The sequence below is a fragment of the Lepus europaeus genome, chromosome 8, assembly GCF_033115175.1.
Source record: "Lepus europaeus isolate LE1 chromosome 8, mLepTim1.pri, whole genome shotgun sequence".
NCBI classification, from domain to species: Eukaryota; Metazoa; Chordata; class Mammalia; order Lagomorpha; family Leporidae; genus Lepus; species Lepus europaeus.
The window spans coordinates 73,819,222-73,838,070 of NC_084834.1; the positions used below are offsets into that span (position 1 = coordinate 73,819,222).

General features: G+C 37.3%; 1 protein-coding gene across 1 annotated transcript in view; it reads left to right on the forward strand.

Moving 5' to 3' along the window:
• The first annotated feature begins 1,031 nt into the window (after positions 1–1,031).
• TACR3 (tachykinin receptor 3) overlaps positions 1,032–18,849 on the forward strand; it is a 173,997-nt gene continuing 156,179 nt past the window's right edge. The window contains exon 1 of the mRNA XM_062199133.1: positions 1,032–1,585. Coding sequence (XP_062055117.1) covers positions 1,032–1,585 — 554 coding nt within the window. The remainder of the gene's footprint in view (positions 1,586–18,849) is intronic.

Genomic DNA, 18,849 nt, shown 5'->3' on the forward strand with positions numbered 1-18,849 from the left:
TTAGGAGACAAATGCCTGCCCAAAGCCACACAACCTGGTATTTGTATGTGCACTGATCAGAGGAGGTGACATCGGGCCCAAAGGAAAGAAGCGTAAGTCTCGCCGTCCTGCAGAACACACGCACACACACACACAACATCTTACATCTCGGGATGTCTTAGTTGCCCTCAGTGTGTTGGGATTTTCCAACCCTCCAGGAGACACCCTTGCTTCAGTCTGAAAGGTATAGCGGCGGAGGGGCTAATGTCTGGTGTCCAAAAAAAAAAAGGGGGGGGGGGAATGGGTGGGAGAGAGATGAAAAAGACCTCGAGATGAGAGAAAATTAACACAGGAGCAACCGAGCAACCGTGGAGTGAAATTCCAAAAACCTGAGACCGTGCAGGGCCCGCACCCTGGCACCACCCTGAATCCCGCCTCCGCAGCACCATGAATCCTTACAATAAATGTCTGAAAGCACGAGTCTCAGCAAAATACCCTGAAGTTAAAAGAAGAGAAACGGTCTTGGAAAGATTGAGGAAGCACGCCCGAAGCACTCGTCCGCCCGCCAAGCCCCAGGAACTTGGCGCAGGCGGCGAATGAAAGAGATAGGGAGGGCGGGAGGAGGCAAGGAGCGCAATCCTAGCGGGCACAGGAGTTGTGAGGTTCAGCGCCCCCCGCGACGTCACCAAAGCTGGAGACTCCTGGAGACTATAAAGCGCGCCCGCAGCGCAGGATCCTCAGTTCTCTGCACGGCGCCCGGTAGCTTCTCCGGGGAGGGACCCGAGCTCCATCCCCGGGGCCCGGGAGCAGCCCCTATCTAATTCTCTCTCCCCGAGGATCTCACCCCTCCCTCTTGCCAGAGCGCAAACTCCGCGGAGAAAGCGCTGCTCCTGATTCTTACCACCTGCTGGCTCATAGCAATCACTATAAAAAGCAAGAGCTGGGAGCGCCTCTCCGCTTGCTTCCAGGCGGGACTGAAGGCTTGCTCGGCGGCAAAGTGACCGGGAGGTAGAGACGAACTTCGGGCGACCCGGCCGGCTCCACCCGCGGCGATGGACTCTTTCCCCGCCGCCGAGACCTGGACGGACGGCGCTGGAGGTGCGGGCGCCGACGGCCGGAACCTGAGTGCTGCCCTGGCGGCCGGGGCGGCCGCGGAGGCGCTGGGGACTGAGTGGCTGCAACTGCTAGTTCAAGCCGGTAACCTGTCCTCCTCCCAGCCGTCCACGGTGCCGGGACTGCCCACGACTTCCCCCGCGCCCTCGCAGCCCCGGGCCAACCTCACCAACCAGTTCGTGCAGCCGTCCTGGCGCATCGCGCTCTGGTCCCTGGCTTACGGCGTGGTGGTGGCCGTGGCCGTCTTCGGAAATCTCATTGTCATCTGGATCATCCTGGCCCACAAGCGTATGAGGACCGTCACCAACTACTTCCTCGTGAACCTGGCTTTCTCCGACGCCTCCATGGCCGCCTTCAACACATTGGTCAACTTCATATACGCGCTTCACAGCGAGTGGTACTTCGGCGCCAACTACTGTCGCTTCCAGAACTTCTTTCCCATCACGGCAGTGTTCGCCAGCATCTACTCCATGACGGCTATTGCGGTGGACAGGTGAGGGGCAGGTGGCGGAGGTGGGACAAGGCTGGGCAGTGGGACACAGCTACAAAATGGGTTCTACACTACTAAAAGGGCTAAAAGTTGCTGGAGAAAGGCCACTAACGCGCTTGTAGCCCTCCAGTGGCCAAACCAGTTCCTGCTTCCATGGCTTTGCCCACTCCCTAAACGCCTGAGTCTTATTAAAGGGCATCTAAAGGTTTGAAACAAGGCAGATAGGGGGGTGTGAAAATCTGGCGTCCAAGTAGGACAAACTCAGCTGGAAACCCTTCATCCTAGCACACTTCCTCAGGTGACCTGGAACAAATGTACAAAATGTATGTTTTCTGTAAAATCTATTCCGTGGTCACTATCCTGCCAGAGAAATGGGACATGAACCAATGGGGCCCCTCTCTACCTTGCCTCCTCTGGTCTGCTGATCCTAGTCTCCCAGGCCCCCATTCCCTCAATGGGCCCTAAGGCCATCACTGCTTTGTTCTCCACTCATGGAGTCTATCAGAGAGAGCAAGCTACTTGCAAATGATTGCAGTCAGTTAGCGGTGCCCACCGTGTCTCAGATTAATTTAACTTCCAGGATTCGGTAGAGCCTGTGAACTGGGCAAATCCTTGCCTCATGTGTGTTGATTCAAAAAAAAAAAAAAAATCATTGTATGGCTGCTATAAATTTAGAATTTAATTTCTTGAATGTTTCCCCATCTACGGTGGAAATTCTGAGAATATTTAGCACTTAAAAGAAGCTGAGTGAATCTCAAGTGTGCGTTGCCATATTAAAGTTTGTAAAAACTCTCCCTGTGGGGTGGGAGTGTGTGTATTTGATGTTATGGAATGTACATACTTGCAGAGAGCAAATAGTGAATCTCCTCCTGATACTGAAATTGGCTACACTTTCGCTGAATAGTATGGTAAAATGGAGCACATCAGTTCAATCCATTCTCAGCTTTGTGATTTAGATGCATGTGAGTTGCATAAGGCTGATGCCGCTTAACCTTAAACGTAAATGTTCCCATCTGCGTAAGCAAAGCACACTTGTTTTTTACGCTCACCTATTTCAAAATAAGGTTAAAAATTCTTACTGTATTCAGCTGTTACTGTGAGAAAGCAAGTGATTTCCATCAGCCCATCCTCTGTTTACTACTATTGAATTAATGAGCAGAATGGTATTAATAGCATAGATCTATAGAAACTATTTTCACATGCCATGCCCAGAGAGCGAGAGTGAGGGAAAAGTGGTGAGATGCAACTAATTGGGAAAAGCAGAAAAATCACACTTTCCTAAAGCTTCTGAAATTCTCAGTATTCCTTCCCCATGGTCTCTGGTTTCCCACACATAGTCACCTCTTCATTTCTGCCAGAGAAATTTGGTTTCTTTTTAAGTGTGTGGTTTTTAATATGATCAGGAGGAGATGTGTGAGCATATAATATTATAGAAATGCTCAGTCTTCTTGAAACGTTGAATTGAATTACAAAATTTGATAAATCTTATTGCACATAAAACTGGTACTAAAGTCTGAGGGGGCAAACAAGGTTATTTTTCCAGTTTCTTTTGCCAATATTTCTGAAGTAGGCTTGATGTGAACTGATAATGTAAGGCTATTTCATTACATTCACTGATTTGAAAGTAATATATTTATTCACAACTTGTTAAAAACATTCAATCACTAAATCTATACAAAATTAAAAGAGCAGACAGATCTGAGGTGTACTATAAAATAATTGAAAAACTGAAGTATACTCTTGGCATGCTGAAAATCAAAACAGTTCAAAAGAACATTTGAACAATGAAAAAGAACAGAAGTTGGAGGAAAATTTATTAAAGATAATTTTTAAAAGCAAATGCTATACAAATATAGCAGCACTTATAATTCTCATTGGTTAACTAGTCCTCGGAGACTTTCTGAATTTGTGTCTTATCAAACAAGAGGTGGAAAAACTGCCCCTGTGATACTTGCAGTCATTTTCCAGGTAAATTTTTCAAGGTTTACACCACAGAACGTTCAAGAGTTCTGGTTGCTTTAGTTAGTTGCATCAACTTACCTGCCTCATTTATTGGAGAACATAGTGCATAGTATGTTTTCAAATTAGTTTTCCTATACAATTAACCCTTTACTGAAATAACACCTGATTCATTCTCATTGCTAAAGAACTACATTGTTAGACTGCAATGTGAGCACTTCCACTGCTCAATTGTGAGGCTATTTCATCTGAGTTTAATATAACCTGTATTGTGTCATTCCAGCCTAATGAAACATGTTCAACTTATTCTTTCCCTTTACCCAGAGTCCCTGAAAAACTTTTCTTAATGGCCTAGCATCCAGCTTCCAGTTCTACACACTGCTTTCTTGTCTGGAAGGCTACTCATCAGCCATCACCTCTTCTACCCATCTCTACACGTGGTGGAATTACTTTTTCCTCCACTATCCTGCCCGGCTTTGCCCTTTTGAAATGTAACAGTTAGGTATAAAACACTTCAAAGATGTTAATCATAGAGCTGAGAGGCAAACCACTGTAGTCCAATCCAAGGGCCACTGTTCTCTGAACCTTTGCACTATTCTGCATCCTAATTTGTAAAGACAGCAGGTTTTGATAAGACAACTTATTCAAGAAAAATATTAATTTAGCATTTGTTTCTTACTTGTGCACATAATTTATCCTACATAGTATTTTAGTCAAGAATGTAAAGAATAGAAAAACATTAATGCAGTAGTTAATAAAATACAAGTATTTTGATTCTTGTTTTATGGCATACACTACTTGATTTATGGGGATATTAGTAGTTTAAAGTCTTCTTCCATTTTCTAAGCACATGTTTTGTGATTAAATTAGGAACTGTAGGAATGTTTTTATTAACATATTATAAATAATCATTTTAGGGCACATGGTCCAGTATTGATCTGGATATTTAATTAAAGCACTTTGTTTAAAAAAAATTTTTGACAGAGTGGACAATGAGAGAGAGACAGAGAGAAAGGTCTTCCCCTTGCCGTTGGCTCACCCTCCAATGGCCGCCTCGGCTGGCGCACCGCGCTGATCCGAAGGCAGGAGCCAGGTGCTTCTCCTGGTCTCCCATGGGGTGCAGGGCCCAAGGACTTGGGCCATCCTCCACTGCACTCCCGGGCCACAGCAGAGAGCTGGCCTGGAAGAGGTACAAGCAGAACAGAATCCAGCACCACGACCGGGACTAGAACCTGGGGTGCCAGCATCGCAGGCAGAGGATTAGCCTAGTGAGCCACAGTGCAAGCCCTAATTAAAGCACTTTCAAAACTGCATTCACAATTTACTTTTAAACCTTAAGGGAGTCATTAAATGTTTTTAGCTTAATGTTTTCTATTAGAACAGAAGCATTAACAAATGTAGCAAAAATTACATTATATTCTTTAAACCCAGAGATATACCTAACATGAATATTTATTTCTTAAAAGATCTATTTATTTGAAAGCCAGAATTGAGAGGGAGGGAGAGAGACAGATTGATCTTCCATCAGCTGGTTCACTTCCCAAATGGCCACAATGCCCAGCTTCATCTGGGTCTCCAACATGGGTTTAGGGGTCCAAGGACTTGGACCATTTTCTGCTGATTTTCCAACTGTATTAGCAGAGAGCTGGATTGGAAGTAGAACAGCAGGTACTTGAACCAGAGCACATACATGACACAAGAGTTGCAGGCAACAGCATAACCCAGTACACCACAACACCTGCCCCATGGAAAATTATTAAAAGAACTATTTCTCTGAACTGTGAAATTTTAAACAGATTTTTAAATAAAAATTATTCTTACATGCGATTATTAATTTCCTTTAGGAAATTCTATTTTATGCATTACAGTAAAATCACTATACGAAGCTCCATGAGGGGCCTTTGAAAATAATTGTAAATAAATATACAGTCATATAACTCAGTTTGCTAACTGGTGATCTAAAAGTATTGATAGATGTTAGTGTTCCTGTAGACATTGTAGATAAAATACTTTGACAAGTGTTTAATCAGAATTTGAGTACCCTGAGCCATTCTTACTCCTCTGCACTCTAGAGAATATCACTGCCTATGCAGTTGACATTCCTCATTAGTGTCACTGTCATATTGACTCATTATTTCACCCAGATGATGAACCTGATGAGTGAGTTCAGTCCAAAATCGGTTTTTCTTCTCCTTTGAATTATTTTTAAGATATTAACTAACACTATGCACTGGAAAATCTTACTGTAAGCCTTTGGTACTTTCTAAAATTTGCAGTTCTTATTTAAAGATTTAAAGTCCCAGTTGCATCCACTAAAATTACTGCTCCAATGAGCTGTGAAATTTCTATTAAAATTACAGCTCCAATTCTTACAAATTAACCATGCACACATGGTGAAAGCAATAAATATTAATTGAGCAAATGAAACACTCATAAAAGAATAACATATAAGTAGAAGTGGCTCTTACAGGAATAGCAAACCTATGGTTGATATTGAAGTTACATGACCCATGGTAGGAATGAATCTGTCCTAAAGGAATTGGCTGTGTATTTAATAGGTTTAGTGTTAAAAAGAAACCCTTAATATAACATACTATTATACATACATTAAGAAAAATATATAACCCCAATATAAAGAACAAAATACATAAATGGAAATCTCACAAAAAATGTCTAACAAGAATAAAACCACCAGTTGTGTATGCTGTGTTCTCATTTTCTGATCTTGTGTTGGCTCAGATTACTCAAATCTGAATTTTGTATGCTATATCCAGTGGGTGTTTCAGTACTCTGCTTTCTGGACCTTTCCAGGAAAAACACTATGGCTATACAAGGGTGTTTCCCTTCTTGGGTTCAAACTTTTCTGATCTCTGCTTTCTCCCGAGCCTCTTTTCCATGGCTATGTTGATGAATCTCTGCCTTCATGTAATATTTAAATGCATAGGTTCTTCCATGCTAGATCCTTGGCTTGATTTTTCTTTTTCTGTCCTTAAGTAATATTATCTATACCATGTCTTCATTTATCACTTTTAAGAGAACTCATCTTTTTGTCTAATTTTATTTTTGTCTGGATTACAGAAAACAAAGATTTATACAATGAGAAGAAAAATATAAATGAAAAATTAGGTGAGAAATACATTTATATAAATATAAACAAATAAATGTAAAGGTAGAACATTACCACGTATTTTTATCTAACTATGAAACAAGACCAAAGAATTCTAATCACTTTTGAAAGTTGAATTTGTAATAAAACTGAGTTTATGAGTAACTACACACAAAAGAAGTTAATATGGTTTATATGTGGCAAAACAATAGTATACACACATTCCTTAACTGCTAAATAATTACTGGCACTTGAATCTCCAACTTCTTCAGAAATGAGAACAGTATCCTCAACCACACTGTCAAAAATTAAAAAACAAGTTTCCTATAAGTTTTCATTTAGCATTCCTATGAGTAGGCCATAGGGATGGTGCCAAAGCATAACTCTTGATGATGAAATTCTTCGGTTACTAAACCTGTATCTGAGCACAGTTTCCAAATTATCTGGTTTGATCCAAAGGATACAAATTGCAATTTTAAACTATAAAAATAGCAATTAAATCAAAGCCTGTGTAAAATACCCTCTTCAGTGAATTCCTACTCATTTCCATCAATTTTAATAGATAAAAACTGATTTAAGCTTATATTCACTTGATTACTTTATAATTTAGTAACCTGGATTTCATGCTTGCTATGTTTAATATAATAGATGTATGGATAAGACTAAGAACAACATTGGACCTGCCTTCATGGGGCTCAAATCCAAATATAAGCACAGGCTGAGGAATTATCCATACACCTTTTTCTCGCTGCTCTGAGCATAAGTCATCTCTACTTAGGTTTCCTCGGTATACATTAGATAAATGTTATAGGAGATTGCAGCGCCTCTGCCTCATTAGACACAGTCAGAATCTCAATGCCATTTTAGACTCAGTGGGCTCACTAACACATGAGGAACGGTTAGGCAATGGGTTTAACTGTTGATTGGATTCTACACATGCAGTGATAATATACATATATATTATCATTGTGTTTGATTTGCTTTACATGGTGAAGTTTTGAGTAGTAGTATTTTTTCTTTATAATTACCTGCAACAGAATATAATTGTTTCATGTAGCAAAATAACTTAAAATATTAAAGTTTTAGATGTTGGTAATGATTGTACAACAATGTGAATATATTTAATGCCACTGAACTGTACATTTAAAGTAACTTCAATTATAAATTTATGAACATGAAGGCACTTAAAAAAGCTGAAAATGGAATAAAAATATTTTGGTACAAAAAAAATTGAAATTCTGCAAACCAAGAGTCTTAAACAATTATAGAATATGTGTGACATGGGGACTGGCATTCTGGCATAACAGGTAAAGCCACTGTCTGCGAGGCCAACATCTAACATGGACACTGGTTTATGTCCCACATGCTCCATTTATTATCCAGCTGCTTGCTGATAGCCTTGGAAAAACAGTGCAAGGTGGACACCCACATGGGAGACCCAGATGAGGCTTTTGGCCTGTGTGTGTGTGTGTGTGTGTCTCCTTCTCTGTAGCTCTATCAAATAAATCTTAAAATGGAAAAGAACATGTGTAGTATGCTAAAACTTTGTATGAATCTCAAATTTTTCATACCAAAATAAAATTGAATTTTAATGTCACTTTCCAAGAACTTTAAGTAACCTTATATTTTATCAGTTTTTATAATAACTAATTAAAATATTTTTCAAAATATAATTAATAATGATTCTGAGATCATTAAAAATTGTTCTGGTCTCCAGAAGAAACAACTTTTTCATAAATATTTTTGTGGTAGTTTTATGGCAATGTTTCAAAATGTATTTTCTAGGTTAACTTAGAAATCATGAAGGCATTTCTGACAAGAAAGTGGCTGTTGATATTATAACAGTTTATTTTGTTGGCTATAAAATCTTTTTCTCTAATTATATAAATATAGCTCGCTTGTCAAGTAATTTGAAAATCTACCTAAAGGTATAGGAATATCTTTGCATACACTTTCTATTTTCTTTGGTTTGTTACGTAGGATTTAAAATACTTGTTTCCTGTTTTGAGCTTGTGGTATCATCTCTATGCTGTTTTTTCCTTCACATTTGCCCAAGTACCAATATTATGTACAATTCTCTTGCATGTACCCCTACTGGTAATGGGAAATACATATACAATGATATCACTATGCAGTAGTATAATGAGTTGTTCTGGAGCTGGCTTATACCAGCTAGAGAGCCAGTTGTGCACATTTCTTCCCAACTCTGCATTCAGTGTTCTTTGTAGCTTGAAATCATGGGAAGATTATTTACACCATTGGAATCTGCAGACATGACAGATTGAGTTTTGTGGGGATTCTTGGTTTATTTTGGTTTTCCAGGAACACCCTGGAAATGTGAAGATGGTTTTTTTCACCATAACTGTATATTACAAATAAACTCAAAGCTGTTAAGCTAATGAAAGCATGATTTGTAGTTTAAAGTGTTTTACTTGTTAATAAAAATATTTTCAATATCTCTTCAGAGATTTACATAAGCTTGTTTCATGCTGAAGACTACAGTATTTCAAAGTCAAACAGATATGCTTATTCCTAAGGATATTTTTGTATATATTTTCTATATAAAAATTACCATACAAAGCTTTCAGAAGTGAATTCCTTTCATGAACATGAGTGAAACAGGGCATCTTGGAAACAAATATTCATATTATATGGATTCCTAAAGGTGAAGAGACAGAAAGGCCTCAGGAACCTACTAAATGAGATATTAGTTGAAAAATTCCCAAATCTTGAATGATGTAGTATACTCCATTTAGTTCTCACATACTGTCCATGGGGTTAGTATTGTTTACCATATTAATATAGTACTCTATATTGCACTACACCAAGAATTTGGCCAGGAACAGGTGTTGAGTTATCTAATGTATACTTCAGAAGCTACTTAGATGATCACATTCTTATATTTTTGAGATCATATATTAGTAGCTTCCAGTATTTAATACTTTATACTTTCCTGGGTCATATTTCCTATAAGCTTTTTAACCCCTCTGTCCTTTTTAAAATCTATTTTGCAAAATTCTGAGATTTATTTCTCTGTCCAATAACTTTCAAGTAAGTTTGAAATGGAATGGATGAATGGAATGGCCTTTATTAGTTAACTAACTAAACATTATGTAAAAGTCTGAGTACTAATTACCAAACTTAGGCAACTAGATTATGATATTTGACACAAGCAGTTCGTGCTTTGGAAAGTAGAATGGGACTATCAAAAAGACCATGCAAATTGAAATCATATAGAATGATCAATATAAAAATAAACCAATATAAAATCAAATTCATAAAACATTAAGAACTTAAATGTATGAGACATAGAGAAGTGAAAAATAAGAACTAATACTTAGTGAATGTAATATAGAAATTGAGAATGTTCTTTTGTAGCAAACATATCAGGAATAGTTTGAACAGTGTTTTCCTTGTTGTCAGATAACATGATACAGGCAAGCATATTTTCTGTGCATCTAGCAAAGTGTCTTGATGCTTGTAAATATGAATCTGCTTCCAACATCTCATCCTTGCCACTTTGACAGTGTAAAACTATCTTTGAGAGTTTTTCAAAGATTTTAAAAAGCTGAGAGATTGAAAAGGGGAGACAAAGAGTTTTTCCATCTGCTGATTCACACCCTGAAGTCCTCAATGGCTGGGGCTGGTCCTGGCCTAAACCAGGAACCAGAAAATCCATCTAGGCCTCCCACATGGGTTGGCAGGGGCCCAAGTATTCTACATTCACAAACACATTCGTTTATATAAATGAAAATAGAATCACATACTAAAAGGATCAGCAAAAATATCATTTAAGGTTCAATGTAATTCCAGTAAAACTACAGTGGAGTTTAATACAACTTAAAATAGACTAAAGGCTTTCTGATTATAAATTCCTGGGATTAACCAAGAAATGCTTGTTAATAATGAAAACGATGATGAAGGAACGGACTACTGAGATTATACTTCAAATTATAAATGAAGACATTTGGAACTGGAACAAGAATTATCAGATTTGTAATATATGTAATGAACTTCCAATGCATATATTATTACAAATAAAGTGCCATAAATCGGTGAGAAAAGCATAATCACTGAAAAATTCTTAAATTAACTGGGGGGAAAACAAATCAATCTTACTTCACACCATGTACTAATATAAAAATTACATAATATAAAAATTACATAAAATAAATAGTATTTCCCCCAATAATCCTGTTCTATTTTGCTATCATTGAACTTCTCTGGAATGAAAGGCATAAGAACAGCAGAGAAAAAGAACAATTGATCTGATAAGATAAAAACATATAACCAAAACCTTATACAAGGATGCTTCAAAAAAGAATTTGAAAATTTTTGCACCAAAATGAGTTTGTTATCAAAATACATGCATACAGTGGGCCTTCAAAAGATGTGTGGGAATGCATACTATGAATAAACTGTGCATGGATTTTGAAATCTTTATGCACCAAAACAAACTAGCCTTTTTGAAAAAAACTAATTTGAAAAAAGCTATGGTGATGGAGAGTGCCCATCCATTGAGGCAGTCCTCTCTAATTTATTAATGCCCAGGAACATGATTTTTCACCATCAGCTAATTTAGGGTTTTGTTTGTTCTTCTTTTCCCAAGTCATTGAGATGTATCATTAGGTCATTTATTTGAGACCTTACTTTTTTAATGTAAGCACTTAATGCTCTAAAATTCCTTGTTACTACTACTTTCACTGTATCCTACAAGTTTTAGTTTCATTTTCTTTTAAGAAAGTTTTTGATTTCCTTAATTTCTTCTATGCTCCACTGATCATTCAGTAGCATGTTGTTTACTAATCAAGTATTTATGATTGTTGTTGATTTCTAGTTTTATTTCTTTGTGGTCTGAGAAGGTACGTGATCTGATTTCAATCTAATTTTACTGAGACTTTATTTGTGGTCAAATAAATGATCTATCCTACAGAATGTTCCATGTACTAGTGTGAAGAATGTGTATTCCGTAGTTGGTTGACATGTTCTGTAAATGTCTGATAGGTCTATTTGCTGAATAGACCTATACATATACATCAACTCTGTATCATTGTTGATGTTTCTGTCTGGATGATCTGTCCATTGAAAAGAGTGGGGTGTTGAAGTCCCCTATTATTGTATTGGAGTCTATCTCTCCCTATAGGTCTGATAGTATTTGCTATATATATATTGCGGTCTTATATTGGGTACATATATATTTGTTGTTACATCTTACTGAATTGATGCTTTCTTCAATATATAATGTCCTGCTTTATCTTTGTATTACATTTCTTAAAGTAAAGTCTTTTTTTTTTTATATGAATACAGCTGCTTCTGCTAGTTTATGGTTTCCAACGGCCTGGTGTGTCTCTTTCCTGCCCTTCACTTTCAGTCAGTGTGTATCTTTGTGAATTGTGTTTCTTGGAGGCAGCATATAGTTGGGTATTGTTTTCTATCCACTCAAATGACCTAAATCTTTTGGCTTAGAATTTGGTCCATTTACATTCAAGGTTAGTACTGATAGAGAAATATTAACACCTGTCATTTTATTGCCTGGTTACTAAATTATAGCTGTCCTAGTGAATTTTGTAGTGTGATGTGTTTTCATGTTTACTTCTAATGTAAGACTTTCTTACAGTAGGATTTCTTATAAGTCTGGTTTGGTAGTGATGATCTCTCTCAGTATTGCTTATCTGGTAAATACCTTATTTCTTCCTCAATTCTAAAACATAGGCTTGCTAGATAACGTTATTAGCTGAAAGTATTTTTTCTTTTTAAAACTTTAAATATGTAACCCTACTCTCAGTTTTCCTTTTTATATGATTTGATTAATTTCATGCTTTTCTACATCTTTAGGATTGTCTCATTGTCTTTAACAGTTGACAATTTGAATCCAAGATGCCTTACAGAAGCTTTTTATTTTATTTTTGTTCATTTGTTTTGGTTCAGTCTGGTTGGGATCCTTTGAGCTTCCTGTATTTAGATGTCCATGTCTCTTTCAAGACTTGGGAAACTTTCAACTAATCTCAGTTAAGAAGCTATTGATGCTTTTTTTTTTTACCTATTTTCCTTTATAATATGAATATTTGATCACAGAGTAATATCCCATATTTTGCATAGGTATTTTTATTTATATTTGTATTTGTATGGGTTATTTCAAAAGTCTTGTGCTTGAGGTTAGAAATTCCTTCCTCTACTTGCTCTAATCTGTTCTTGTGGCTCTCAATCATATTTTTTATTTTGTTGATGTTTCATCTCCAAAATTTGTTTATTCATAATTTCTATCTCCTTAGTGAATTTTTCATTCATGCCAACTATTTTCATTTTTTAAGCTGTGTTCTCTTTCATCACATTGTTTCCTGACAATTATTATTTTTGAATTTATTTCTGGAGTTTCATAGATTTCCTTCAATCAGGATCTATTTCTGGAGACCTATGTGTTCTCTTGGAGGTATCATGCCGCTTTACTCCTTCACATTTCCTATATCCCTACATTGGTGTCTGCACTTCTGGTTTAGTAATCCCTTGTTTGTGAAAACATAAGCCCTAGTTGCAGTACTGAGGCTTGTCAACTGAACCACACTCTAGTCCTATGGTCCCACGAGGTAGATTCTAGGGTATTTGAGGTATTTAGTACTGACTGTTACTCTTTTGGTGCTGCAGGATACAGTTTGGTCATTGCCCATAGTTTAAGTCAAATGTTGGGTGGTTGTAGCCACTTGCCTGAGTTGTAATGTAATGTAATGTAAATAGAGTACTCCATATACGAGTGTGAGTTACTCCAATGATTTTAACACCAACATCAACACAGATGGAACTTCTTCCAGTTTTCATGTGACATGCAAGGGTGATGCTGTTGCTTTGTCTGGGACTCCAGCACCATTTGCCAAGAGGCGCAGAGGGAACTTCCTTAGGTCAGGTCTGGATTTTTTATGTGCTGCTGAGGGAATCTCCATTACCCCCACTAGCTGCATTGAACGGAGTAAGTGAACACAGACCTGGGGCTTATGCCCAGAATTCCCACAGTTGCAGGAAATAGGGAATCCACTCGCCACACTGCAGACTATGCTGGCTCCAGTGCCTTCCAGCAACAGCATGGCTGCTTGCTGTCTAAGTCAGAACCAACTCCAGCCGTGATTCCACCACATCCAGTTGAATGTGGTGCTTTTTAGGAGTGAGGAGGAGGAGAATGGCAATGTGGCCTCCCCCAGAGGAGCAAAATAATCACTCAGCCTCCAGTCAGCTTCACAGGCCTTACTCACAGTGTTGGACCATGAAATTCTCCCTCACACAAGGCTGCTGGTTGCTGGGCTCTGCAGCCCATGGGCTCAATCTTCCTACATTGTCGTGGGAAAGTGGAGACTCCCAGCTAGGAACCAGCTGCTTACTGTAGATGCAGGGTATACCTGGTTGTCTTTTTTTTTTCTCATATCTTAGTTCTAGTATCTTAAATCAATGCAGCTTCACTCTTCAACCATCTTGCATCTGTAGAAATATTAGTATTATTGATTTTTTTTCTAGTTTTATTCACTTTTATATTACATACTTTTATTCTGATCTTTATTATTTCCTCATTTTCTTCTGCTTATTTGGAGTTTCATTTAAGTTTCTAAAAGTGGATACATGACTGCAATGGCCATTGGTGGGCCAAGTAAAGTTTGGGAGACAGAACTCTATCAGGGTCTTCCACAAGGGTGCAGGAACCCAAGGACTCAGGCTATCATCGACTGTCTTTCCAGGTCATTATCATAGAACTGGTCTCAAACTAGCACTTATTTAAAAACAGGAAGGGGAATTCCAGCATTGCAGGTGCCAGCACGACAAGCTGGCCCTATAGTTCTTAATTTCTTGCGATTTATTCTTCAACCCTTTGTTTATTTGGGAGAATGTTCTTTACCTTCTCATATTTGCTAATTTCCCAAGTATCTTTCTGTTGTTGATTTCAAATTTCATTTTATTGTGAACAAATCAAAAAAATTAAGCTTTGTAGCTTTAAATTATTTTTAAACTTTTATTTAATAAATATAAAATTCCAAAGTACAGCTTTTGGATTACAGTGGCTTTTTACCCCCATAACTTCCCTCCCACCCACAACCATCCCATTTCCCACTCCTTCTCACATCCCATTCACATCAAGATTCGTTTTCAATTCTCTTTATATACAGAAGATCAATTTAGTATATACTAAGTAAAGATTTCAACAGACTGCACCCACACAGACACACAAAGTATAGAGTACTGTTTGAGTACTAGTTATAACGTTAATTCATGTAGTACAACACTTTAAGGACAGAGATCCTACATGGAGAGTAAGTGCACAGTGACTCTTGTTATTGACTTAACAAATTGACACTCTTGTTTATGGCATCTGTAACCTCCCTAGGCTCTTGTGATGAGCTGCCAAGGCTATGGAGGCCTTTTGATTTTGCCAACTGCAATCTGACTTGGACAAGGCCATAGTCAAAGTGGAAGTTCTCTCCTCCCTTCAGAGAAAGGTACCTCCTTCTTTGATGACCTGTTCTTTCCACTGGGATCTCACTCGCAGAGATCTTTCATTTAGGTTGTTTTGTTTTGTTTTTTTGTTTTTTTTTGGTTGTGTTTTTTTTTTTTTTTTTTGCCTGAGTGTCTTGGCTTTCCATGCCTGAAATACTCTCATGGGCTTTTCAGCTGGATCCGCATGCCTTAAGGGCTGATTCTCAGGCCAGAGTACTGTTTAGGACATCTGCCATTCTATGAGTCTGCTGTGTATCCCACTTCCCATGTTGGATCGTTCTCTCCTTTTTAATTCTATCAGTTAGTATTAGTATTAGCAGACACTAGTCTTGTTTATGTGATCCCTTTGACACTTAATCCTATCATTATGATCAATTATGAACTGAAACTGATCACTTTGACTAGTGAAAGTTTGCTTTAAGAGGCCGAGTCAGGGAGACAGAGGTTTCCCATCCTTGACTCACTTCCCAAATGCTCAGCAGCCCAGGCTGGTTCAGCGACAGCCCAGGAGCTGGAAATTCAGGTTTCCGATGTGGGAGGCAAGAGTCCAGTTACTTGAACCATCACAGCTGCCTCTACCCTATAGTATGCATTCACAGGTTGCTAGATTTGGGAATCAGAGCCAGGAATTAAATCCTAGCACTTTTAGACAGCATGTAAGTATCTTAACTGTTAGATTAAATAACAACTATTCTAAAAGTTTTGAAACTTATTTTATAGAATAGATATGGCATATCTTAGAGAATGTTCCATACTGCTGAAGAATATATCTTCTGCTGCTGTAAGATTGAGTGTTCTATATATGATACAGCTAATTTATGGACAGTTTTGTATAAGTCTTAAGATGTTCTCACTGGTTTTATATCTAATTTTATGTCTATTGAAATATACAGGTATTGGTATTGAACTGATTATTCCCTTTTAAATCTGTTTTTCTCCATATATGTTGAAACTCTTGTTAAGTATATATGTTTACCTTTCTGTATTATCATAACTACCTACTGCATTTTTAGAAACTTTTTTTGTCTTAAAATCTATATTGTCTGATATGATGTGGCCATTCCATTTATGTTTTACTTATTATGCAATATTTTTGTGATATATTCTGTTTTGTTTTGCTTTAAATCTACTTGCATTTTTTATCTGATTCATTTTCTTAATGTGCATAATAGGTACCATTTGATTCTAATATTTTCCCTCTATAAAATCCTCTACTACTTACTTAAAACCGGACTGTTGAGTTTAAGTCTTACTTATCTAGGAATTGATTTCAACTTTGATTTTGTATGATTTTAGCAATTTTCCTTTTAATACTTTGAATATTCCATTCCATTCTGTTTATACACTTTTATTAACAATTATAAATATCTATGTGATAAGGTGTGATGTTCCACGTTTTTAGATTTTATTTAAGATATACAAATTTCATGTATTGTCTATTATAAATTCAGGAACATAGTGATACTTCCCACCCTACCTTCCTTCCCACCCACACTCCCACACATCTTATTCCTCCCTCTCCTATTCCCATTCTTAATCTTTACAAAGATCTATTTCTAGTTAACTTTATTTAGTGTAGGGTTAGTCTTATGAGTATAAAGGATTCAACTAATAGTATGAAGAAAAAACAAACTATACCTTAATAGTTGAAACAAGGGATGTAAACAATCATGAAATCTCAATGTTAATTTCACTCCTGTAGTTTTATATATAGAACCATGTCATTTGTCAAGAGGGATAATTTGACTTCCTTCTTTATAATTTGTATCTATTTGATTTCTTTTACTTGCCTAATGTCTCTGGTTAAAACTTACAGAAATATATTGAATAGCAATGGTGAGACTGGGCATCCTTATCTGGTTCTAGATTTTAGTGGAAATGTTTCCAACTTTTTTCTACTCAATAAGATGCTGGCTATGGGTTTGTCATAAATTGCCTTGACTGTGTTGAGGAGTGTTCCTTCTATACTTGCTTTGCTTAATATTTTTTTTCATTTTTCATGAACTTTTTTTAACTTTTATTTAATAAATATAAATTTCCAAAGTACAACTTTGGGATTATAGCGGCTTTTCCCCCCTATAACCTCCTTCCCACACGCAACCATCCCATCTCCCACTCACTCTCCCTTCCCATTCACATCAAGATTCATTTTCAATTATCTTTATATTCAGAAGATCAATTTAATATATACTAAGTAAAGATTTTAATAGTTTGCACCCACACAGAAACACAAATGCTTTTTCTGCATTTATTGAGATAATCATAGTTTTTATTCATCAGTTTGTTAATGTGATGTACCACATTTTTTGATCTGTGAATGCTGAACCATCTGAGCATATGAGGAATAAATCCCACTTGGTCCAGGTGAATGATCTTTGTGATGTGTTGTTGGATTCCATTATCTAATATCTTTGAGAATTTCTTCATCTTTATTCATCAGGGATACTAGTTTATAGTTTTCTTTCTCTGTGTCTTATTCTCATTAGGAATTAATGTGATGCTGGTCTCATAAAAGGATTTTAGGAGGATTCCCCCTCTTTCAATTGTTTTTAATAGCTGAAGACAAATTAGAATTAGTTCTTCTCAAAAAACCCTGGTCAAATTCAGCAGTGAAGCCATCTGATCCTGGCTTTTCTTTGTTGGGAGAATCTTTATCCAAGTTCCATCTTGGATATTGGTCCATTTAGGTTTACTGTGTCTTCATGACACAAGTTTGTTAGATTGCATGTATCCAGGAATCTATCCATTTCTTCCAGGTTTTCTAATTTGGTGGCATAAAGCTCTTTGTAGTAATTCCTGATTTTTTTTATTTATTTCTGTGGTATCTGTTTTTTTTTTATTAAACTTTTATTTAATGAATAAAAATTTCCAAAGTACAGCTTATGGGTTACAATGGCTTCCCCCCTCCCATAACTTCCCTCCCGCCCTCAACCATACCCTTTCCAGCTGCCTTTCCCCTTCCATTCACATAAAGATTCATTTTCAATTCTCTTTATATACAGAAGATCAGTTTATTATATATTAGGTAAAGATTTCAACAGTTTGCCCATCTAGCAACATAAAGTGAAAAAACTACCATTGGAGTAATAATTATAGCATTAAATAACAATGTACAGCACATGAAAGACAGAGATCCTACATATTTTTTTTAATTAATTAATTTATATGCCATTTCCACTTTAACACCAGGTTGTTTTTTTTTTTCATTTCCAATTATCTTTATATACAGAAGATCAATTCAGTATATAATTAGTAAAGACCTCATCAGTTTGTACCCACATAGAAACACAAAGTGTAAAAATACTGTTTCAGTACTAGTTATAGCATCACTTCACATTAGACAACACATTAAGGACAGATCCCACATGGGGTGTAAGTACACAGTGACTCCTGTTGCTGACTTAACAATTTGACACTCCTGTTCATGGCGTCAGTAATCTCCCTAGGCTCTAGTCATGAGTTGCCAGGGCTATGGAAGCCTTTAGAGTTTGCTGACTTTGATCTTATTCCGATAGGGTCACAGTCAAAGTGGAAGTTCTCTCCTCCCTTCGGAGAAAGGTACCTCCTTCTTTGGCCCCGTTCTTTCCACTGGGATCTCACTCACAAAGATCATTCATTTAGGTCTTTTATTTTTTTCAATGATATCTTGGCTTTCCATGCATACAATACTCTCATGGGCTCTTCAGCCATATACGAATGACTTGAGGGCTGATCCTGAGGCCAGAGTGTT